Below are 25358 nucleotides of genomic sequence, written 5' to 3' on the forward strand. Positions count from 1 at the left end.
CGCTGACGTCAAGATCACCAGCCAATCAGGATTGGCGTAATGAGATTGATGCTTCTGTTTGCTCCGCGATGAGGCGCATCCCATAGTGAGACATCTCACTTCATGTTACTCTGAGAACTGGGGTTACGTAAGTAACCTATAGTTTTATTTTCACCTGCTGCCTTTCTCAAGTACAACACCTGTGCTTTTTCTAAGAATAAGGTGTGAAATATGGATGCTTTATTCTACATTTGTATTAAAAGTTTCCTTAAAGAAGAGAATGTGTTGTCTGAATTGCTATGAAAGATTTGTTCGAATACTGGTTCATTACAGAAAAATATCATTAGCAAAAACAGAGCATTCTCTGATGAATTAACAATGTTTCACACTGTAAACAACTAATAAACAAAGTATTTATGTTAATCTTTTATGCATGACTGTATGCAAAATGGGAATACATAGAGGCTGGCACAGGGTAAAGTAATGAACAAGTTGTGCACTGCACTGTGTGTTGCAGGGCATCAAGCACAGATGTCATCAGCGTGGCAGTGAATCTCTCTTTTCAAAGAAAAATGGCCAATGGAATGAGGCAGAGCACAAAACCCGCGTTCGCTCACAGACGAACACACGACATGCTGTCAGGGGATTCTGTTGCTGCGACATTTCACTTGACACGTGCAGCCCACGCTTTTTTGAAGAATGGAATAAAAACAAAACGGACGGAGGCGAAGTAGAATAGAGCAACACATCAAATAAATACTTATCTGTTTTTGGTTGTCTAAACAGAGAGCCTCATGCAGTCGATTGTCTCTCAGGCTCGGTAATGAAGGCCAAAGCCTGCAGAGCCCAGCAGGACTGACAGACATCAGCGGCTAATGAAAGCTCTATACTGAAAGACTTCGGTGGGCTTAGAGGGCCAGAAACGATAAGCAGGATGGATCTCTTCTGCAATTAAGATGTGGGGGGGGGGCTAAATGAAATTTGCTGTTGACATATTGAAGTTTTGTTGGAATTGATTCAGAGATGCAGATTAAAGCTCTGTAGGTTTTCTTGTTTCTTTTCTTGCTCTTAAAGCTATTTTATATACATGAGAAGATGTTGGCCTTAAAGTGACCTGCTGAAATATTTGCATTCAGTGCTGAAAGCAGTAAGATTTCTGAATTATTTATACTTTATATTGTTATTTTCCACACGACCAGGCCCGTAAAAGCAATAGCAGGTTCTAAGCTCTTTTGTTAGTCCACGGTTGTCACTCGATCCTCATTCACTGACACTGTGGCTCGATCAAGGATACTGTTTTTTAAGACAGCTACGAAAAGCCAGAAACAGTTTTAGCTAGTTCTTTTGTGCTTTGATTGCATTTGGTGGTTAGCATCCAGGGAATTTTGGCTTTGTCCACAACAATATTTACAGTTACTGTGAGCTGAGAGTGGAATCACATCTGTCATCCCGTTTTCTTGTTTGTGTTTTCCCGCTTCTTCCACCAAACACATTCATGCTCTGTGTTGCGGACTCTTGCTGGCTTCAGTACTGCAGACTGACAGCATATTGTGTATAATGTTATGTTGATGATCTTTGAGTATTTTTGCTCTTAGAAGGTGTTTTGTGTTTCTTTGTGGTCATTTTGAGTATCCTTAAAGGTTCAAGGTTCTGTATTTTGTCACACGAACATAGCTACAGCAAACGTCATGTATGGTACATGTATTTATTGAGTGATATTAGGTAGGTGAACTCCAGAGAGGAGTATTTACACTCTTTTCATGCGAGCCATGAGAGACGATGAAGAGAAAATCAGGCAATGGCTAAATGTTTTATGAAAAGCAAAAATCATCAGGAATCAAGGACATTTAATTCTGGAAGCAGAACAATACTGGCTAGTAATCCCTTTTCTTAATTGTACAGGATGTTAGTACCATGATAAACATTTTTAGGGTTATTTTAGAGTAGATGTTTAACACAGTTTTCAGCATGTTTCGAGTGGAGAACTCTTGACGTCTGTCCCTGTGAAACAGCTGCTAAAGGTCATTCTCATCCAGCCACGGCTAAACGCAGGAGTGTTTGTAACTATTTTGAACGACCACATTCAAGAACAGGGCGAAAAGTCTGCCCTCATACCAAACAGAGAGGCGCAGCGACCGTGCAAAGAGGAATGACAGCAAACACTTTCATTCCTTCCTCAAAGGCATTCATGGTGTTGACTGATGGAAGCAGTGGTGTTAATAATGAGAGAGAGATTGAAAGAAAAGTTGAATCCCTGTATGACTTGGTACATTTACAATATGACACTTTGCTGTTTGCAGATTAAATTGGTTTTGATTGTCTCTTTGAAAATAGTCGCTTTCTTTCCAATGTTCTTTAAGACACGGTTTCTGTTGAGGATCGGAAACATTTGATACCTTCAATGTTGATTTTTCTTTCACCAATTCAAAGATGCATTCAAGATCCAAATCATATTACTATTAGACATACTATTACAGGACATTTTGTTCTCCTTACGATATAAAATCACTATATTTGGCAGTAAATAACAAAGGACTGGCTTCTGAGGGCGGGTTTGTTCACAGGTCCTAGCTCAGGTACTGCATCACTCTGATAACATGTTGTGTTTGAAGCGTTAACATAGACGAAGAAAAGTTGGTAATAGTTTTGGTTTTCAAATGTCGAAAAACCCAGCCAAATGCTCTAGAGAATACTTCATTACCTACAGCGCTTTACACATGCTGCCAATTGATTAGAGGCGAGATGTCGACGCTGTTTGATTCCCTCAGTGTTCACAAGGCCGGCATATTGTGAGCATCCCACCGCTCTTGTGGAGTGTTTTTCTCGAAGAATGAGAGTGATGTGTGGAGAACTTACAGTAAGTTCCCTGGTGGTTTTTATTGAAGTGATACCAACAGTTGTTGTGAAGCTTTGTGTAGTTTTTATTTATTTATTTTCTGCTTTGGATGAAAAAGCATAAGGCTGGAGCCATGAAAAAGTAGAGTGGATTATATGCATCATCCCCTCTATTTACTCTCTGCCTCTTTAGATAATACCTGTTTACTTTGGGAATGGTTCTCAGAAGCCATTCTTACCGTGGTTTGGATGGTTTATGTTTACATTTCAGATGTTGTTGTGCCTGTAAATTCAAAGAGGTGAGTAAAGAGTGGAATATTTTTCACTCTTTCATTTCCTCCCTCGCTGTATCTTCTTGTGTCTCTGCCTTTGTTTGGTGGGATGCCCACACCGTTTCGATGTTAAGGCCTGAGCTCACTCCCACTGTATGCCAGACATTAGATGGTGAGCACTATAATTGTAACGTGGAATTGCCAACCTCTCTCAATTGCAGGTTTTGATATGATGCCCATGTGCAACCAAGCAGAAGCTCTTGGGTTGGATTGGGTGCCCATAGGGAGAGAAGACTGACATTATCATGACAATATCCATAGCCTAAAGTGAAGGAACATGGAGGATACAAACCTATTTTGACAACAATTGGCTGATGAAGTAAGGTGTTTAAACTCAACTCCTATTTGGAGTTTTTCATTAAAGTTGAGTCCAATTAATTATTGGTACGTATAGCTAACCCTGAATGCTGTTTTTAATGAGCTATTTCCTCTTTGGCTAACTGCTATCATCGAGGGCCACGCAGTCAATCCAAAGCTTAAATGAAACAGCTATGTATCATCAAAGCACAGTCTGCCTGCTGTGTCATTTCACGCTACACTGTACTCACAAAGCTACTCTGTCTTTGACTACAAGGCCTCTTCCTTCACTCGCCGTTTAACAGCAACACACACTCAAATCTCATCAGGCTCCTTAACCTGATTACATTCAAGTAATTGCAAACATTTTAATGATGTTTTTTTTTAACAAATTAAGACATTTTATTAGAAATGTAATTTTCTAAAACTGGAAATAAATCATTCTAAGCTGATTCCTTAATCCATTACAACATTATAATAGCAAGTGACGAGGGTTTTCTTTATTCAATTTGCACTTAATTCTTTCAAACATGGATGGATTTGTATCACAGACACCCCCTGGTTATCTATAAGAGATACTGTGCCAGTGTTGTTCTATCAGCTGACCCTCTTTTTGTGACATAACAACTGAACCTGAGCTGTGACTGTGATGGACACTAAGACATGTTTTAGGTGTCCGATATGTGTTATACCTGCCCAAACTTGGACTGCCGATGGAAATTAGCTTTAATCTATAATCTGGCATATAGCATCTTGAATGTCTTTTATACACACGTTCCTTGTTCAATAAAGACATAATAATAATAATAGTCTCTCTAAAGATTACAGTGCCAGTCAATGTTGTTTTGGATGCAGTGAAGACAGAGAAGTGAGTAATGAGGTCCTGGTGTGGGATCAAAGTTTGATTCTCCCCATGATTCCCTAGTGTGTCAGATCTGCTGCCTTAATAGCTTGTGTACCCACTAATTCACACTCACATACACACACTTAAATCACCCATTAGTAGGCAGCGTTTGATGTATTTGTAATGGCTAGCTTCTAGGTTGTGCATACACTACAATAACAAGGGTCAAATGTCATCGCTGGTTTGTAGGATCGTGATGAAACATGAATTAACGTGTTTGAATGTCACCATGACTGCAAAGGAGTGGGATGCAGTAGTAACACGACCTGCATACATTACGGACTGTTACATAGCACCAATGCACATATCAACCTCAAACAGAGTGTGTTCTTACGGAGAAAGAAGAGGAGATGAGCACTGCGCAGCTCTGAGGCTCCCACTTCATTATTCAGCTGGCAGATTTAAAATCCCAAACCGTGAACAATGGATTCCCTCCAATGAGCCGATGTCTCTTTTGTTCTCTCCCCCAAATAATTATGTTAAGAGCCGACTAAAAGCCTGTCCCGTCTCTTTAGGACTGAAGTTATATGGAGTAGGGTCAGTGTGAAGTGGTTTCATTCATTAATGTGAAGAACATCATTTTCTCAGTGGGGGTTGATAAGTGGTCTATCTTTTCTATCCGGTTTGTTGATGCAAGCCACCTGAACTTGGATTACTATCACACAATATTTAATGTATTGAAATATATAAAGATGACATACGCCAAGGTGGACTTACATTCCCCTAAAAGAAAGGGAATTGTGTGCCAACCCTTTATTTACCCATATTCTTTAGTCAGTGACTGAAGTGAAAACTTGATTATTGAAGCGAGTTGGAAAAGGAAAGTCAGGAAATGTTATTCAGCTCGAATCAGGGCTGTGATCTTGTTATATTTGCAGCATAATAGATAGGGCACACCAGATAATAAGGGCTGCTATTTAACAAGAGAGAAGCAGTGAGTGGGATGTGAAAAGCGTTCCACAGAGATGGCTATGAACCGCAGCCACCTCGTTAGCTGAGTTTGATTTAGTTTTCTACAATCAAGAGATATCAGGAAGTATTTTCCTGCTGAATAACATTTGACACTTGATTATCCTCAGAATTACCAACAGAGTATTCTTCCTCATAACATGTATTATATTCATGTAAGTGAAAGTCAATCCTTCTAGTATCCAACACGACCCCCTGTATGTGTGAAAGGTAACAGGAAATTGTTTGTTTCTTGCTTTTTCCCAAACAGCAGCGGATGTTGTTAGCTTTTATTCACGTCACTTAAAAAAGAGGTTCCTTTGGGGACATGTTTTCACAGCAGGTAGCAACACATCTCCTCCTGCAGTATAGGAAGCAGACGGACACAATAAACACTCACAAAAATCTCACCATCTTCCGCCATCTATTTATATGAATCTATACATGTATTTATTCAAGAGTTTTGTGAACATTTGGAGAAGCACACTTATTTGCCCCCTTACTTGGAGTAAGATGAATGAATGATACCTTTAAGTCTGTATACGCTAAATACTGTATGAAGCCTGAAGCAGCTGGGTAGCTTAGCTTAGCATATTGACTGGAAACAGAGGAAACCGGCTGGCATGACTCTATCTGAAGCACATCTAAAGCTAATTTATTAACAGGGTTTTATCTCGTTTGTTTAATCCGTACAAACACTTGTTTTAAAGTGGCTTGTGAGTGACTGTTTCTTGGCTTGAGAAAAATGTGTGAAGAGGCCAGGCACCAAGCAGAGAAAAAATTGTTTTACAGAATATTAAACTACTCCTTTTAATAAAAACAATATCAAAACGTGGCTCCCGTCAGTAGTAACTCTAGGACTCCAGTGTAGTAACTAATGTGTTGGCCCACTAGTTGCAGGTAATCTAAGCCCTCCAGCGGCACAGCGGCAGAGAAGAGGCTTTTAGCCCACTGCAGTAGTAGCTGCTCACATTAAACTACTTTAAGCACAAGGGCTTTGGTAGCAAAAAAGGTTTCCTGTTGTGAGCTAAAAAACACTTATGCATGTTTGATGCATATTGTAAACGATTAGGAAACTAGATTTGATTGTAAAGAAATACCTGAAATACACATAATTTATTCCTGCAGTGCATGGAAGGACAGAAAATAAGTGCCTGCATGAATATCACTTCTCCATGAAAAGACTATTAAAGTGAAGCGTCTTCCTCTCCATGTCCTCCTCCTCCTCCTCCAGCTCCACGCATATTAGCTTTAGATCTGTATGGTTTCCCAGGTGGTTCCTTCTTTTCATCTGGTAGTAATTGTTGGAAGCTTTGACCGAGCCACCGGGTATGTTAGTTATTAATATGACTGTCAGCAGGAGGAGACATGCTCGTGCTTCCCCATCTCACCTACATTGTTAAGCGTAAAGAAATTGCAATGAGACCCAAGGACTGTCTTAGTTCATTAAAAGTCTTCACACACTGGTTATAAATGATTAGTACCAGTGCTAACATGATTTGCGAATGTGAATGGAGCCTTTTTACCGAGTCACAGTGAGTGCTCTTTTGTATCCGACACCAAGAGCGTTGATGTTGCCAAACGGTCACAGGTGCAGGATGTGAGGCGGCAGCAGCAGCGTTTTTTGGCTCTTCTCAAAGACGGCTTTGATTTCACTTCCTGAGGCAGGTGCTCCGAGGTTTCCTGTTTCTCTTGGACCAATGAGAGATGTTTCTTGTCCTCGTTCGGAGGCTAGTTCGGCTTGAATGTCGCTTTTTCTTCAAGGAATTCCACCTCTGAAGAATAGGCGAAGGGGGAGCGATAAAAAAAGTGTGACAGGAGAAAAAGGAAGCAGAGGTAAAAGAGAGGGTGAATCTGTCCTTGTAAAAGTGCCCTTCCATTCCACCCGCCTGAGTGTGCTCCCCAGACAACAACTTGTGAATTTCACGCGATTAACCAGGCTGTGATATAAGTTAATTAATGACATGCATTTGGCTCGGAAGGGGAACAAAGAGAAAGGTGAACACATGATAACAAGTATCAAGAGGGAAGCAGAGGACTGTTTAATGTCATGGAATATCCAGCAGCTGCTGTGCTGTACAGAAATAGAAGAAAGTGAAGAAGACAAAGGTAGAGAGAATACATTAAATGTAAATAAAGCCTATGTTGTATTTTCGGAAAGATAGCTGGAGGCGGGTTTCAGCTTTAAGCAGATGTCTGGTAAACAGCCTTGCATGAAAAGGTAGAGAAAATCAAGACATATCAGGAGATGCAGAGGAGAGGAACAGGATATGTTGTCTTAACTATAACTACACTCAACCTTGTTCTTTATCTTGATGCGTGGGTGAGGAGCCAGAGGATTATAGAGTGTGGCAGGGAGATAGATGAAAGGAGAGAATGCAGCAGCAGAGAGGAGATTGACAGGAGGGTTCATGTGTGATTCACCTCTTTATCAACAGGCAGCCACGCCACATTACACTGGCAGCAGGCGATTTAACGTTTTCACTTAAAACGCTTCATACCTGAAAGCTCCTAATAAATTAATCGGGCTTCTTGAAGAAATTGGTACAATCTGCTGGACAACATGTACCATGCCATTTTACTCAATATGTTCCACTCTAAAACCTTTTAAAACCTGACGTTAATCAGTAGCTAATGCTAATGCTGTTTTTTTATGGAGTAACATTTGAATAGGAAGACATGACATTTTTGTGAAAATTAAGTCAGTATGCTATTTAAAGGCATTAAATAACATAGGAAGAAGAAGAGATTTGACCATGTAGTATTTTCAGTACATGTAATCGACTAGTCAAATTGCGCACGTCCCTAACATGTACTGTGTTTTAAAATGAAAAAGAAAGAAATGTTGCACATCGATCTCCTTTTTGCACTTAATACGCCTGATTGTGTAATTGTCTTAGAGAATAAAACAAAATACTATCTAAAAGGATGATCTTTAGAAAGCTCACCAATGTCACAAATCGTTGTTCTCACTAAAATCACTTCTCAGTAACCTAGGGCAACATTTATTTTTTGGTAATTTACATGCGTAACATGTATACATTCTCTCAATAATGGTTTTAAACAATTCTGTTAAAAACACAAGAGAACAATTTTTCATGAGAATAAAAATGTATTGATTGATTTTATTACATATAAATGTATTTCTTCCTTTTTTTCTATTTCTTATTGATGCCTCTTAATTTGGGAATTTGTACAGTTTGTGTCTCTATTTGACTATGTAGGTATTTTTAGATATTTAACTTTTATTCCTCGGGATTGTGAGAAACAGCATTTCGATCTCCCTATCTGTATCTCACATAGAAGATTGACAATAAAGACTTTGAAATGTATGCTTTTATGTATGTCGGTTGTTTTCCTTTAAACCCTGACCCAATATTGCTAGTCTCTGATGCCAACAATACCCCCCACCCCTTTTCTCTCTGTCTCCCCCCCATCCTGCCTTGCAGCCATGAAGTCGGACCGTAAGCGTCTGAAGGCGGAGAAAGCAGACCTGGTGAACCAGATGCAGCAGCTTTACGCCACACTGGAGAGCCGGGAGGAGCAGCTCCGCGACTTCATCCGCAACTATGAGCAGCACAGAAAAGTATGGCAACTGTGTTCTGACCATTAACAGGCACACACAAGCGCAAACACAAAAACATCCATAAAATAGTACCTTCTTGTTTAGCTAGCTGTGATGGATTGATGCACATTAGCACAGAAGGCCTCTTTCAGCACTAAACAATCACTAGTTTCATAAATAGTCCTTAAAATATAATATGTGTGCATGCAGTGTACAGTATGTTTTGGGTCAAATAATAGAAAAAGCGGTTTTCTATGAGCTCAACATCTTCCTGTCATTAAACAACTGTGTTGATACTCTCTAATCTGGATTCCAGCCACATCATAGCACTGCTCTTATAAAGGTTTTAAATTACACTTATTTAAACACTGACAATGGCAAAATCACCATCTTAATACTGCTGTACCTCAGTGCAGCGATCAATACAGTTGACCTTAAAAGTAATCGTAAAAATGGGCTGAATTATCTGGCAAAGCATGTGATGCATTTGAATCACATATGCAGGACAGAGACTTTTTTGTTTCAGTTAAAGTCGTGAAAATACCCATGACAGGTGGAGTTCCCCAAGGGTCCATTCTTGGTCCAGTTCTTTTCAATGTTTACATACTTCCACTTGCACATATCCTGAGAAAAAACCTTTCATACCATAACTACGTGGATGACACTCAGATCTACATTACAATTAACCCTGACGACTATGGACCATTACATTTCTTACAATTAAATAGCAACAAAACAGAAACAATTATTTTCGGTGCTGAAAAGGGACGGACCAATGTCACCACTCTACTCGAAGCCTTACTGTTCGAGACATCAGACCGTGTCAGAAAACCTCGTTCATTTAGCAGCTTTGATATTTGTTTATATTAATGATACGCTTGATATGTGAACCAATCCATCAGGATGTGTGTGTTTACTAGGAGAGCGAGGATGCGGTGAAGGCCCTGGCCAAAGAGAAGGACCTGCTGGAGAGAGAGAAGTGGGACCTGCGGCGGCAGACCAAGGAAGCCACGGAGCACACGGGGCTGCTGCGATCCCAACTCGACCTCAAGGAGAACCGCATCAAGGAGCTGGAGGCTGAGCTGGCCATGGTGAGACACACACACACACACACACACACACACACACACACACACACACGCACACACACACACAAACAGACCATAGACACACAGGTTGAGAGACTCTGTGATGCGTTTCTTTGTCATCGTTAACTCAGATTTTCTCTGTTTATAAGATATTTACAGCAAACATTAGCAGAACATACAGATACAAATAAGGGCTGCACAATATATCATTTTAAAATAAATTTTAAAGAGTTATTTGAAATACAGTATCAGTAGAAAACAACACTAACGTGTAACCATCTGTTGTTGTTTTATATTGGGGATTTTTGTATTCAGTTTAATGTTAAAGGTCCCATGTCATGCTTTTCCGTTTATTACCCGTCCCCTTGTGTGTTATGAAGCTTTTTCTGCATGTAAACGGTCTGCAAAGTCACAAACCCTCAAAGTACACCCTGTAGCGAGTAAAACTCTAACACAGAAAATACCTGTCTATGCTGCCCCAGAACGCCTCGTTGGAGATTTTTCTCCAACGAGGCGTTTAGGACAGAGAGTGAATACACATACTATACAGAGATGCTGTATGAGAAACCAATGTGAGTTTGGAAAATTGAACGATGTAAATCTATTCTAGTAGACCTCAACAATGGAATTATGATCAGTAGAAATGGCCAAGACATGGGACCTTTAAAAACTGAAAATGTTGTAATAGATGTTCACAATTGTATTTTCTTCAGCAAGCAATTTGTTGTATTTTAAAAGTGTACTGAAAGCAGGGGTGTACAACGGAACTGTGTACACTTTAATATCTGTTTATTTAATACAAGTTGCAGTATATCGCAATATTAAACACCGTTATCACATATCACATATTTAGCTAATACGGTGCAGTCCTAATACAGAAAATAAATGATAGGTTTAATTATTGTTTTATTATAGTACGTCTGTCTATCACTATTGGACTAATTTTCAGTGTACTGCATATAACCAAACAGAAAAACCTTAAATGTACACTATAGCTTGCATCATGTCTCCACCCCCCAGATGAGTAACTGTGTCAATCAGAGAATGGAGTTCCGGGTGTTTGAGCGTGTATCGGACAGGGACTACTCTCCTAGGGTCAACGCGGTAAGATGGGCCCTCAACTTTGAAATGTGACCTTTCTTGACCCTCAACTCCCTGGGAATCTCTCCTGCTGGTGACCTAATGTGATTTTTATGGAAAGCCCCCTCTCTTCCTAGCTGCACGTGTTCGACTAACCCCTCAGCCGCCCCTGACTGATCCCAGTGATCCTTACATCAGTGATCCCACGAGTTCCTGCTGTGATTGATCTGAATGTGCTTTTTTTAATTGAGCGAGGAAGTGCTTTGGGGGGGAAATATTCTGATGACTAATCATTACTCCTGAGGTCTGTGATTGTGTTCTGTTTTGCATGTCAAAGAGTGTGATTGATAATCGTTTGACCGCTGGTGGGGAGAGATGATTGCCACGTAGCTGATTGCTTCGGTGTTGATTTGCAGAATGCCGTCGCTTGGCATGGTGATAAGATTTGCACAATAACAAGGTTTCAAGCATTTGTGAAACACTGACATACAAAGTGTAATCAGAATCAAAGGTTTTGACTGACACAAAATACACCTGCACAAACACATCTCTCAGAACTCCAGCAGCTCATTGTGTTCTCTGCCAAGAGATTAGTGCCAAAGCTAAAGAAAATGTTCCTTATTTCCATTTTCCAATCTCTGAGAAGTGATACACTAAAATCCTCCTCCAGATATTCTTCCCTTTCCTTCTCTGCGTTCTATGAAGGGGTAAGAAGAGATTTCACACAACAAACGGCTAACATGAAATCAGCTGCATTTTTCATGAGACAACATCCCATGAGGAGCCCAGGGGAGAGCTCACACGTCTCCATGCACTCAGTACCAGGATTCTGGATACATACACACACATTCACGTGTGGGCACACATATGACAGATAAATAAAAACAACAATAACTGTGACAGCGCCAACAACCCAGCATAATTTCTCTACTTGATGTTTTTCTTCCATCTGTCTGTGTACCCTCTGAAGGCCAAACAGTCTCTAGCCACTCTGACCAAGGACGTGCCAAAGCGTCACTCTCTGGCCATGCCCACGGAAACGGTTGTCAACGGCAACAACCAGGAGTGGGTGATGCACGCTGATCTTCCCCTGACGGCTGCCATCAGACAGAGTCAGCAGACCCTCTACGTCCACACGGGGCATGCCACTGACAGACAAGGTAGGAACAACATGAGCACATGTACTGTTACACCAGCCTGGTCTCTGGAAACAATCCTTTCCTTAACATCAACACTGTGTTGTCAGTTACGTTTTCGAGGGAGATTGACTTTTGGCAAACAACTTCCTAATGAGTCCACAGAAGTCTGTGCATTGAGGAGGTCCGAGTGTATGGGTGGGTAAACAACACAATAGACCACTCTCTGTGTCCCATGTTGAACCAAAAGTCAATGTTGACTTATTTAAATGTATGTCTACAAACAAAACAAGTCATTTCCTTGCCTAAACACAAAATATTAAGTATTTTTTGTTTTGTTTCAATTTCACAACATTAACCACGTGTTAAATACCGGAACCCTAATCTGAGATAAATACTTTTCCCTCGAAGCGTTATTGAGAATGCAGTTTAGTTTTATGTTATTTGTAGGAGACTGGGTTGGTAACACACACAGTGACTGTACCATCATTAACCTCTGCATGCTCATGGGAAGCTGCTTCGCACTCATTCACTCCTCTGCTCATCTGCTCAGAGCGAACACATTGCATTTCATGCGCTTTATATATGTTCAGATACAGCTCACATAACTGTAGCTGAATAAATGTTTCCTCTGTGTTTAATAAAGGTGGCAGCTGACGATCAGCTGGGTGTTGAGTCCTGTGTCTGTCTGGTTAAATGTCATTATTTAACTGTTTTAATATTTGTCTACATTTTGCACCTTTTTGTACCTGACATTTGTTGGCCCTTATTCCACTTTCCAGGCTTCCTTCAACATTAGATACTGTAGGATCACTTTTTACTGACTACACTGGTCAAAATTGGTCCATATTTGCAAAAAAAAGAAATAATGTCGATAGTGAAATAATAATGATCCCATCAGATTTAATATCTAAGTGTCATTTGTTGTGGTATTCCAATACAAATACTAATGACCTGTTCAGAAATGTATTCAGTCACCTAATCTGATCTTTAGTAACCTAATTAATGTTCTGACATGTGAACCTGTGTGACATGTGGTGTAAAATGTTCTTTACACAAATGTTTACTATAACATTGTCATTGTAATCCTGCTCACAATCCCCATTTTTAGTAAATGTAACTGAGAGGGTTACCAACATTTAAAAAAACATGTAACTAAACATCTAATCTGGCCCCTGCAGTTCCACTCAAATCACTTCTTTCCAGAGTAACGACCCTCTCATCCTCCCTTACCTTGTGTCAGCCGCGGGTTCAGACAGGTTGCTCACTAATTGTTGACGTCTGTAGGAAGAGGCAGACAAAGTTACAAAACAGGAAAAAGTGTGATCAGTCACGAACCCCCAAATTACCATGCAGTCTGCTGTACTGTATGTATCCGTATCATTGATGGCACACACACACACAAACACACACTCTCAACCTCTGTGAAGCTGTTTTCCCTGTTGCTTAGCAACTGCAGATGATTGCAAATAATTGCAGGCTTCTGGTCAGGGGCTTTTAAAATATATTTTCATTCAAGGGTGTTGTTGAGAAGAATCAGATGTTTCCTGTTCACTGCTGTTGGTGCCCAAACACGGCCGAAAGAAAACAAGTGTTCTGTGTTCTCCCTCTCGTCTCGTCTAGTGGCGGCCGTGCGGGTCAGCCCGTGCCACTCGCGCCATTCCTCCATCATCTCCGACGCCTCGGCGCTGGAGGGGGACCGGTCGTCCACGCCCAGCGACATCAACTCCCCACGCCACCGGACTCACTCCCTCTGCAATGTAAGAGCTGCCTCACAAGTATTCACCCGCTTTGTAGCAACATGCCGAGTGTCCCGCTCCGTGGCCGCTCTCGCTTTCCTCCAACCAGATCATCCCGCAGTCTGTCTGCAGCTGTGAATATATGTTAAAAACCAGCTGTGGTTGTTGCATAAGTGCATGCCTGGCAGCATGTCAAGTAACACTTCCCCTCTGTGTTGTGATCTTTATCTTTAGTGGTCATTATCGCCCACTCCGCACCACTTCACTGACTTCTCCGCTCGTGTTTCCCTCTGTTCCTTCTCTTCATCTGCTCCGCTCCCTCTTTCTTTCACTTCCCTCAGTCCCTAGAAGATCTGGAGGAGGCGAAGCGAAAGAAGAAGAAAGAGAAGATAGGCCTGGGCTCTCTCTCGCGTGTCTTCGCCCGGGGGAAGCAGCGCAAGTCCCTCGACCCTGGTTTGTTTGATGGTACTTCCACGCCTGATTATTACATAGAGGAAGATGCAGACTGGTAAAGCACACATGTCCGAGCGAGGCACCTGGAGAGCCTTTGTGGCCATTATCAGAGGACTGCATTGTGTTGTGTGAGAGAGGATGGGTGTGTGTTTGATGTCAGTGTGTACAGACATGATAATGTGTGCACTTTCACACGCATGCATACAATACTGTATGTGTGTGCATGCGTGTGGTGTCCATGGTCAGAGGCCATGTCAGAAGCCGGAGGCAGGTCTTGCTTCGCTGAAGTGTAAACCTTTACAAGCAAATTGCACCTGTATGTATGTCCAGTCCTGTAAATAGTGTGAGACAGCGACCATGTGGATATGTTCTATTGTATCTGCCCTTCAAAAAACAGCTGTGTTAGTGGATCTTTTAATTGTTCTCTACATTTTGACTTTTTGTTTTCACTCAACTGGAAACTTGAAGGACTGCTGTACTTGTAAATAACAACAATTGACGTGCGTGTAAATGTCTCCTTGTCCTGAATGCCTTTTTTGTTATTTTTTTAACATGTACCCCCCCCTCTCACTACATTCTAACTTGAACTCCTCCCTGTTTATTGTCCTGCCTGGCCCATCCCCCTTCCTTCCACACTGCCATGATGAGAACAGTTTCCTGTCGGCAACATGCAGACTCCTCAAATCCGCCTCTAATTCGGTTGTACAACACATCCCTTTACCGCCATGAAAAGTGTGCAATCCTTGATGTTCGCTAGATAGAAAGTACATGTGTCACATGCATGCACATAGTCCCAGTCCCCGAATGCATGTTGAGCAAACCCTACTAAACAGACATGTCTTTCTCTGAGTATGTTGTGGAGGAGTAAAAAAGAAAAGAGACAGGCCAGTTACTGATTTAGTAATGTGTATTCATTATTTTCTCTCAAATTAGATACGGGAAAACATTCTGATTAATGTTCAAACATAGGATATTTCCGTCCCCACCACAAGGCTGCTTATGCTAAATTGCATTTGAAATATTAAAGGTCAGCAAAGTCAACAGTCACAAAGAAAACACAGTGCTAAACTTTAAAAGATTAAATAATTATGTCACTTATTCATGAGATATTGTGCCATTGTTTTCTACAGTAGCTTGTAGCTATGGTTTTATTAATATAAGAATGAAATGCTTTTGGGAGTAGAGTTTAAAAAAAAGAACCCATAGCATAAGTAAGCATGAACATCACGTATTCTATCACAGCAGATAATAAAAGGATGGTCAAGGCTTTTCAAACCTCAGGAATTAGCTATTTCCACCAGAAAATCTGAATTTCAATTGAGTGGCCTGAGCAGACATTAAATGAACTGTTATAACAATAACAAGTGCCCACCCAGGAGGTTAAAAATCAGATTTAAGCGGGCTAATCAAACTGAAGCAAATGCATACATGACCCCCTAAATTCTGATTCCGAGTTCAGGCCGTTGCTGCAAAAAGCAATTAACTCCGTGCCAAAGGTTAATAGTGTTTCTTCAGGCAAAAGAATGACTACAGACGCTGGATTATTTTCCATCCTTTCATTGGATTGAGCCGGAGTCTGCACTGCCACCCCCAGGAAATCATTTCTCTCCCTGATATTAAACTAATACTGGGTATGTGTCAGTCTCATCTGAAACACTATAGAGTCACAGATTACATTGGGGCTGCATTTAAACACAGTGCTTGTCAAAAAAGCGCCTATGTAAGCAGTGAGGAGATTATCATTTAACTCTTAGTTCAACCCACATTTGACCCGGCAGATATAGGATTTAGACGTAAATCACTAAGGTAATTTATAGATTAATTAACCATGTATTAAATGTATGTATAGGAATAACAGCTTTCAGAGATTTCATTAAGCCTTGAATGAAATGTATGAAAATCTAGGCTATTTTTATTTTTTCATTTAACTGACCCCTGCTGACGGGGGAAAAACATATCAAATGAAAACATTGTATTATTTTTATGTTATGAGCCACTGTATCTGTTTATTTTTATTTTACAGAAATATTTTACTTTTTGTAAATGAGATAACATTACAGAAATAAAATTAATATTATTATTATTATTATTAAAGAGTTTTTATTTAAAGTCAAAGATGTAGGCCTCGGTGGAGGACTTCTATTGTGAGGTCCTGAGATGTTTAGAAGTGGATAGTAGCGAACTTTTAAGGCATGGCAACAAAATTACCCTCTAAAGAACTAAATGAGAAAATAAGATTATTTTAAAATAAAAGAAGTAACGTTGAACTTTCATGTGGCTGTCATCTCTTTCCCTGTGTTAATGTCTGTGTGTTCATTTGTCCTGGTATGGCTCTAATCCTGATCTGTCCCTTGATGCTGGAGGTGGTGGCCATTTTTAACATATGTGCTCGCCTCCCTCAGCCCATCTGTGAGAGGACTGCATCCCAAACGCTTCATCGTGGCCTCCTTTCCTCACTTTCCCATTTTTAACTCCTTGGTCGACCTGAAATCTCATTGCTTTCTCATCGATATTAAAATCACTGATCAGAACAAAGAGGAGTGGGGAAAGGACGCAATTGCAGATTGTTGGAACAGAACTCATATGTGTCAGCACATGGCATCGATAATGTTCTGCTTGGTTTGAACCCTGACCTCTAACACCGCCCCCTCTTGCCTGACCTCCACCGGACTCTGAACACAGTGAAGCGACCCAACGAGTAATCAATCAGACTCACTCACATCAAGGTACACAAGTTCCAATTGCTGTAAAAATGAGCTGTGCTGGGTTGTTAACTGTGTTTGCAGATGCCTTCTAACCCTAACATCACAAAATGACCTTTTAAATTAAGCACTTCTTCAAGTTCAATCTAAATCTGGTACAAATCATCCAAAATGTTATCCTACTATATATATGATAGGCTTTCTGGGGCAACAACAGCAAGTATTTTTCTTGTCTATTGATATAACTCCAGCAGCATCCTCGAGCAAGTCTCTTTCTCTAACTTTCTCTGACATGTTTAAACAAGTGCAGATTGACTCATGAATCTGGAAGTTAAAGGAAGTTTGCATTTTGGGAAATATTCTTATTTGCTTTTATTTGGAAAGTTGATACCGCATTCATGACTGTAAGTTAGGGTGACCAGACGTCCCCGTTTTCCGGGGACAGTCCCCGTTTGTATTGCCCTGTCCCCGGTTGAAACTGTCCCCGGAAATGTCCCCGTTTAAAAAAATTAAAAAACACATAGCAACGTGAAATAAAACGTTTCATGTCAGGAAACACTGGGTAAACACTACAGACTGTGGTCAAGCCAGCCCCCACTTCGGAAAACACAGTCAAGCCAGCCCGCACGTTGTATTGCGGTCTGATTGCGGTGCGCGAATATCCTATGCATTACGGTAGAGGCCTGTAAAATATGCCTTCAAAATAAAAGCGTTTACTCGGCCAAAAACAAATATACCTAAAAAACACACCAAACATATTCATATATACTGGAGCTTAAATTAAGAAATATGTACTATATAATGTGATCAATAATCATTTAAAACATACTACGTATATAACTACCAGATAACTGAGTGAATGTAAAATGTAAGGATACAGAAGACATATCTGACATTTCCACTGGGTGACTCATTCAATTGATGTTGACACCATCTCACAACACTCCTAAAATAACATTACTTTCTGGAGCACAATTTCAAATGTATGCTGTTTAAAATCTCAAATTAGATCTATTGTCCATCTATATTTTGATTATTATTTAATGGAACCATCCATAGTCAAAGAGTCATTCGAAGTCAATCAAATACTTACTTCACTTCAGGGTGATAGCAGGAAACCCCATCTAATCACTCAGAGAGTATCTGGACAATCTGATGTGCAGTTTCAAAATTAAAGACCTTTGAAGTCTCATATATGAGCTATCGTCCTTCTGTTTGTATCCAACAGTTAAAATGTTCGAATTACATTGAACCAGAATTCTCCCCCTTTTTTCAGTGAAGAAAATTGGATATGTTAATGAGATTTTGACCGCAAAACTCAAAATGCCCCCGGTTTTAATTTTGAAAATCTGGTCCCCTTACTGTAAGTGTGTATGGAGCTAAGGCCGGTTAGCATAGCATAGATTGGACTCAGGCTGTTGCTTCATATTTGTCGCACTAAAATCTCATCTAATTCTCAACAAGAAAGGGAATAAGCATGTTTCCCAAAAAGGCAAAATGTTGTTTTGTGGTCTGTGAACTGGAATTGAAGCTATGGACTGCAGCCGTCACTTTACCCTCAAGCAGCTAACTAGCTAAAATGTGCAAGGTACAGCTCTGGCTAGCCACCTTGGGTGTGATCACTTTATAAAATATATTCTAAAACATGTTTTATTCCAAAATCTGGACATTTTTAGCCAATGTATAATGTGCCTTTTGGTACACACAACACTACTTGCTCCTCCTTACCTCATCTTGAGTGTGACATCACATAAAAAATGCTGCTTTATTGAAATGTAGAAATAACACCAGCCATTACACCCGCTATTGAAAGGCTCGTTTAAGGATTGAACAAACCTCTCTTGTGTTTTATGAAAAATGTACACGCTGCTGTTTACTCCACATAAAGGATCATCCATAGCACTGTTTACAACACACACTTTACACTCTTGGCCTCGGTTAAAGGATCAAACAAAGCAGCAGTACGACCACATCGCTGTAGGAGGACTCTTCTTAGACTCTTTCAGCTTTCAGGGTTTAAAAGAAAACGTGTGTGAGGGTTAGCCCCACAGGAGGATCTGACTCTCAGGTCACAGAGAGTCCAGTCCCAAACAGATTGACTTGTCTTTAACTGGAAGTCTGGCAGTCAGTTGCGCATTTCTTTTAAAGGCTCTCCACGAGGGAAACACAGACCTTGTATCCGGACAAGAATGCAGATGGATTTAGCTTAATATGAATTGCTCTCTGAGTGGCACTTACAGTATAAGCCCACCTTCAGTTTGTCTATAGCCCTTAGGAGGGCACACAAAAGGATCATCCAGCTCGAGATGAATTACTGAAGTCAAGTTGAATATCTGTTTATTTGGACCCTGCAATCATTCACCGGTGAACCTCCTTTTGAGTAAACACACAGTGGTGCAGTAACTTTAGGCTGCCATAAAGAGACAAAGGAACTGTTGGGTTAGATTGTAGTCTGTTTTAATGTGGAAGGCCCCCTAGGCAACATTTCAAACTGAATAAATCACATAGTGTCACTCAATCTCACATTGTTTCATAACCATTTTTGTCAAGTGAAGATTGACATTTTTACAAGTGATCCCTCACAAAGATGCTTTTGGAAGTCTTCACCACCAACAATCATTTGTATATCAATTACTCACCCTGTGTCACCTTGAATTACATAACCTCTAACAGTCTTATGATTGTGCATGCGTGCTACTCTTACCGTTTTTTGAATAGTAATGTTTACATTTTTATAAAAATGTGTTTTTCTTTAGTTTTTCCTCAATAATTGAAGGAAATAGCGGTGAGTAATTTATATACAAATAGCCATTTTGTGGTAGGAGTACTCCTTTAAGGTTCATTAAGTTCACAGTAGTCTTTGTTGTTTTAGCCTTTGGTGTCTTAAGCCCACGGACACTGGGAGACTTATGTATTGTGGGGGCTGTGGGTGCATCAATAACAGCCCAGTGTTTGTGCGGATGTAGTTGTTGTTTAAATAATTAGACAAGACAGGTCATTTTCATGTTTGTGTTATGAAATAGAAAAACATTGCTGCACAGGCAAGACTATTTGTACTTTCGTCATTCTCTCCAAACACCTCGATCAGATGAGTGTACTACACACATGCGTATGTCAGAACAATGATGATATGTTTAGTATTAATAGCCGTACATGATGCTCTACCATCTGCTGAGCCACATCTGTACTATGTTGCCACCTGCTGGTGAAGACAAAGAACTGTATCTTAGTTAAAATAAATTGGGTTGTTGGTGATGATGTTAAAATATTAAGAAAAATGCTAACAGGAAACATGTGGCCCTACTGAAACAACAGGTAAGAAATATAAAGAGTATACGGAATTATTCAATGAGTTTGAAAGGACAAATTACGTTCTCATTCATAACACTCCGTTTGATGTATCACTATGGGATGCGCCTCAACGCGTATGCAAACAGAAGCATCAATCTCATTACGCCAATCCTGATTGGCTGGTGATCTTGAGGTCTACGTCAGGGAATCCACCCACCCTTTAAAGGTGGGGTAGGTAAGTTTGAGAAACCGGCTCGAGATACACTTTTTGTTATATTCCATGGAATGCTCTTAACATCCCGATAGCAATGAATATCTGAAGTGCTTTGACAAAAAATCCATACAAAAATGTCATCTGTGGAAGCCGTAGTACTGTAAAAAGCACAACCAATCATTTTAGCCAGCCCGGCTAAAATAACTGGATAGCCTACCTGCCTGTCAGCTTTCCATCTGTGCACAAACTTATCTCGTGCCCTCATTGGTCATGTGCGCGTTCGTGTGTGTTGGAGGAGGGGCTCTGTGAGGAAGTGGCAGATTTGTTACTGCTGTGTATTTTCAAATTCTAGCGCACTCGAGCTGGTTTCTCCAGAATGACCTACCCCACCTTTAAGTAGCTTGCATGTGCTACGTCACAGCATCATTCAAACACCTCTTCTCGCTTCAGAGCACATCTCGAATATCAGTAGCCGGGCTAGCTTAACGGTCCACAGACTGAACCCAAGCTAACATTCGGTCGACGGGCGTTTGCCGGTTACTTTTTTGCTTTGCAGAAGAATTGAACAAATATTAACACATCAGTTAATATTGTAATCTGCCCCGCAGTTTTTTCTTTCGAAATAATGGTAAGGTTTGATTTTTTCTTCAAACAGTAACATACCTGTTGCTAGTTTATCCCTCCGCGCCGACACCACGGCGAGCGAGGATGGACTCTTCTCTCCCTCACACCAGAGGAGACGGAGATAAGAAAGATATTAACACACCAGTTAATATTTTTTGGAGGAAAAAAAATCTACCCCGTAGTTTTTTTCTTTCGGAATAACGATAAGGTTGGATTTATTTTCTCGGTAACATACCTGTTACTAGCTTGTTTTTTCGCGCCGACACCCCGGCAAACGAGGATGGACCCTTCTCTCCCTCACACCAGAGGAGTCGGAGGCTCGGCTCTGCGGCTGCGGGTTTAAGATCTCGAGCACGGACTCACACCAGGTCTGCTCGTCCTGCCTTGGGCTGGAACACGCCCAGGAAGCTATCGATACCCCCGGTTCGTGCTGGCATTGTGCCCGCTTCACCATCAAGAGCCTCCGCTGACGGCGGGACAGGACCCCTTCATGTCCGTTGATTCGCCGGCCGGCAATCGGGACATGGTGGCGACCGCCGCGGAGATTGAGCCCCGCGCTGTGTCAGGCTGGGGCTCAACAACGGCGGTAGCCGCGGAATTGGAGCCCCGCGCCGTGTCAGGCTGGGGCCCGGTGGCGGCAATAGCCGCGAGAGCGGAGCCTCGCGCTGTGTCACAGCTGTAGGACATCTCCCCGCGCGGAGGATGTCCTACAGCTGGATTATATGGAGGAGGATGAAGAGGATGCCTCTGAGTTCCTCTTATCCGACTCGGATGAGCACGAAGATGACATCTTCGTTTCATCTGCCCAGGCTGCCAAGCCGGAGGCGATGTCCGCTCCCCCGGGCGAAAGCACACCAGCTTCGCCCTGCCTCTGTATGGACTTGCAGGCCGTGTGCCAACGCGCTGCGTCCAGGCTGGACATCCCCTGGCCTGAAGTGGCCAAGGAGACCTCCAGATCTCGCTATGAGAGGAAGAACTTGCCCTCAGCAGCGAGGATGAGGAAGCAGCTTCTCCCAGTCTTTCCAGAGATGCTGGACGAGGTGTCGGTCTCGTGGAGAGACCGCCCTTTCAGCAACAAGACCCCAATCCAGGGTGCCTCCTCTTTGGACTATGACGGCATGGAGAAGCTCGGCATGCGATGGAGCCGCTGGTGGCAGCCCACCTCCAACCGCGGCTGGCTTCAGCACCAAGCAGGAACCCCACGCTACCGGCAAAGGCAGACCGCTTCCAGTCAGCAATGACCGAACGAGCCTATAAAGCCGCAGCTTTGTCCGCTAGGGCGCTCAACGTCTCCTCGCTGCTGACCGCCTACCAGGCGGGGCTCTGCGAGGACATGACGATCAAACCTGAGCCTGCTGTGTGGGACGAAATCGCAGCGATCACGGACATTTGCCTCCGTGTGCAGCGCTGTGCAGTCCAAGCCACGGGCAAAGCACTGGGGATAATGGTGGTACAGGAGAGAGCCAGGTGGCTTACCCTGACGAACCTTCCAGACTGGGAAAAAGAGGACGTCTTGGACATGCCAATTGTTCCCGAGGGCATATTTGGCTCCGCTCTAGCTTCGATGCAGCAGCGGTGTGAATCCAAAAAGAAGGAGGATGAGGCTCTCCAGCTTTGTCTTCCCCGAAGGGTCCAGCCGCCGCCTTCAACGGCCGCGCGGCAGTCCTTCGCTCAGGCTGCCTCACGTCCTGCCCGTTTCAAGATCCCGAAACAGCAGAGGCCACAGCCCGCCCCGGGTCTCCAGCCCAGACACGAGGCGAGGACGGGCTGGCCAAGAAAGTCTCCGGTTCCGGCAGCAGCCGCTCAGGCACAGCCGGCCCAGACTTTCAGCCACCAGGCGAAGAAGAAGAAGAAGAAGAGGACGGCCTGACAGCCTCCTCTCCTCTCCTCGATAAAAGAGCTGGAAGTTCCCTGTTCTCCAGCTCCAGAACACGTTCCAGTGTTAGATGCTCATGTGTTTCCGGGGTGCAACCATGCCCCCATCTTCCCGCCGCCTCGAGTGATGTCAGAACGTCATCCTCAAGTTCGCGCCATGAGGGAAATGGACTTAACATCAACGACAGCAAGCTCCGATGCTCGTTTAAGTCACACAAACACATGTCATCACTATTGTCTTTTAATGAATAATTTTCCACTGTCGTTTCCATGCTTAAAGCCAAGGGCGCAGTCAATAAAAATGAAAAGAAAGACAATAAAAACAGTCTAACGTCTACCCCCCTTCTAAGAGTGGCTGCTACCTCTCTCAGAAGGCGGATGATGGACGGGGTTGTCAACCTGGGGTACGACCGTGTTCAGACACTAGAGGGCCCCATAACACAACAAATAAAGACACAGAGGGCAGACGACAGGGATGTGACATCTCCACTCGCTTTAAGAAGCGAAAAGTGGAGGATGCTCACAGATTCTGCTTGGGTTTTCAAGACAATAACATGGGGTTACAGACTCCAATTCGCTGTCACCCCCCCTCACTTTTCGGGCATTCTGCATTCGCAAGCCCGGGGAGAGTCGGCCCATATTCTAGAGCAAGAGATTCTCTCGCTACTAGACAAGAAGGCTATATCTATAATACCCTCCGAGCAGAGTCAGAGCGGCTTTTATTCCAAGTATTTCCTCGTTCCCAAACGGGGAGGGAATGGGATTCGGCCTATACTAGGTTTGAGGGCTCTGAACAAATATCTCAAAAGATACAAATTCAGAATGCTCACTCGCACATCTCTGTTGCGTCTCGTGCGCCAAAACGATTGGTTCACATCAGTCGAGCTGAAAGCTGAAAGACGCGTATTTCCACATCCCAGTATATTATCCACACAGGAAATATATGAGGTTCGCCTTTCAGGGTGTCTGTTACGAGTACACAGTACTTCCCTTCGGTCTGTCTCTCAGCCAACAAGTGTTTGTACGGTGTACGAAAGCCGCGATAGCCCCATTAAGACAACAGGGTATTCGCCTGGCAACTTATCTGGACGATTGGCTCCTTCTCGCACAGTCGGAGCAAGAGGCTATTACGCAGACGAATGTCCTCGTAAAACACCTGCTCGACCTGGGTTTTGTAATAAACACAGAAAAGAGCATGTTGTCCCCAGCCCAGACTGTACTCTTCCCCGGCCTACGCCTGAATTTGGTGCCCTTTACAGCCCGCCTGTCAGCAGAGAGAGTGAAAGCCTTCAGGGCTTGCCTCGCTCATTTCCAGCCACGCAAATATGTTCTCTTCAGATCATGTCTGCGGTTACTGGGTCTCATGGCGTCAGCCATCCTGGTGGTACGACTGGGACGCTTACACATGAGGGAGTTTCAGCGCTGGGTAGCTGCCCTCAGACTGGACCCCGTGCGCCATGGCGCGCGGAGAGTGATGGTCACTATGAACTCTTCCTGGGCCTACGCCTGAATTCGGTGCCCTTTACAGCCCGCCTGTCAGCAGAGAGAGTGAAAGCCTTCAGGGCTTGCCTCGCTCATTTCCAGCCACGCAAATATGTTCTCTTCAGATCATGTCTGCGGTTACTGGGTCTCATGGCGTCAGCCATCCTGGTGGTACGACTGGGACGCTTACACATGAGGGAGTTTCAGCGCTGGGTAGCTCCCCTCAGACTGGATCCCGTGCGCCATGGCGCGCGGAGAGTGATGGTCACTATGAAATGCGTAATGGCACTGCGCCACTGGCTGCACCCGACTTTTCTAGTACGGGGCGTGCCTATGGGTGCTGTCCTATCGCGGAAGGTGGTCACCACAGACGCATGTCTGACGGGCTGGGGGGGGGTATATACGAAGGTCGACCTGTGAGGGGTCTCTGGAGCAGAGACCTCCAACGATCACACATAAATTACCTGGAGCTTTTAGCGGTGTTCCTCACCCTGAAACGCTTTCTGCCTTTTCTCAGAGGACATCATGTCCTCGTGAGGACAGACAACACGACCACAATATCGTATATAAACCGCCAAGGGGGTTTGCATTCTCTCCAGTTACACATGCTGGCACGCAAACTGATCTTATGGAGCTGCGGACGTCTCCTCTCTCTGAGAGCAACGCACGTACCAGGAGTGATGAACCTTGGGGCGGATCTACTGTCCAGAGGTGCACCACTATATGCAGACTGGACTCTACATTCAATAATTGTGAGTCAGCTGTGGGTGCGTTACGGCCGGGCCGCGGTAGATCTGTTCGCATCAAAAGAAAA

The 25358-nt window shown here is 42.9% G+C and overlaps 1 protein-coding gene across 5 annotated transcripts in view; it reads left to right on the plus strand.

Moving 5' to 3' along the window:
• kazna (kazrin, periplakin interacting protein a) overlaps positions 1-25358 on the plus strand; it is a 212790-nt gene that overhangs the window by 178774 nt on the left and 8658 nt on the right. For 2 of the 5 annotated variants that reach the window (XM_034209100.1, XM_034209103.1), the window contains 6 exons: positions 8745-8881; positions 9781-9951; positions 10969-11052; positions 11999-12188; positions 13788-13924; positions 14245-14368. In XM_034209100.1, the coding sequence (XP_034064991.1) occupies positions 8745-8881; positions 9781-9951; positions 10969-11052; positions 11999-12188; positions 13788-13924; positions 14245-14368 (843 nt within the window). Of the gene's footprint in view, positions 1-8744; positions 8882-9780; positions 9952-10968; positions 11053-11998; positions 12189-13787; positions 13925-14244; positions 16628-25358 lie in introns of those variants that run through there. The other 3 variants (XM_034209101.1, XM_034209102.1, XM_034209105.1) reach the window with 3 other exon arrangements.

This window comes from Gymnodraco acuticeps, unplaced genomic scaffold (genome assembly GCF_902827175.1).
Source record: "Gymnodraco acuticeps unplaced genomic scaffold, fGymAcu1.1, whole genome shotgun sequence".
Lineage (NCBI taxonomy): Eukaryota > Metazoa > Chordata > Actinopteri > Perciformes > Bathydraconidae > Gymnodraco > Gymnodraco acuticeps.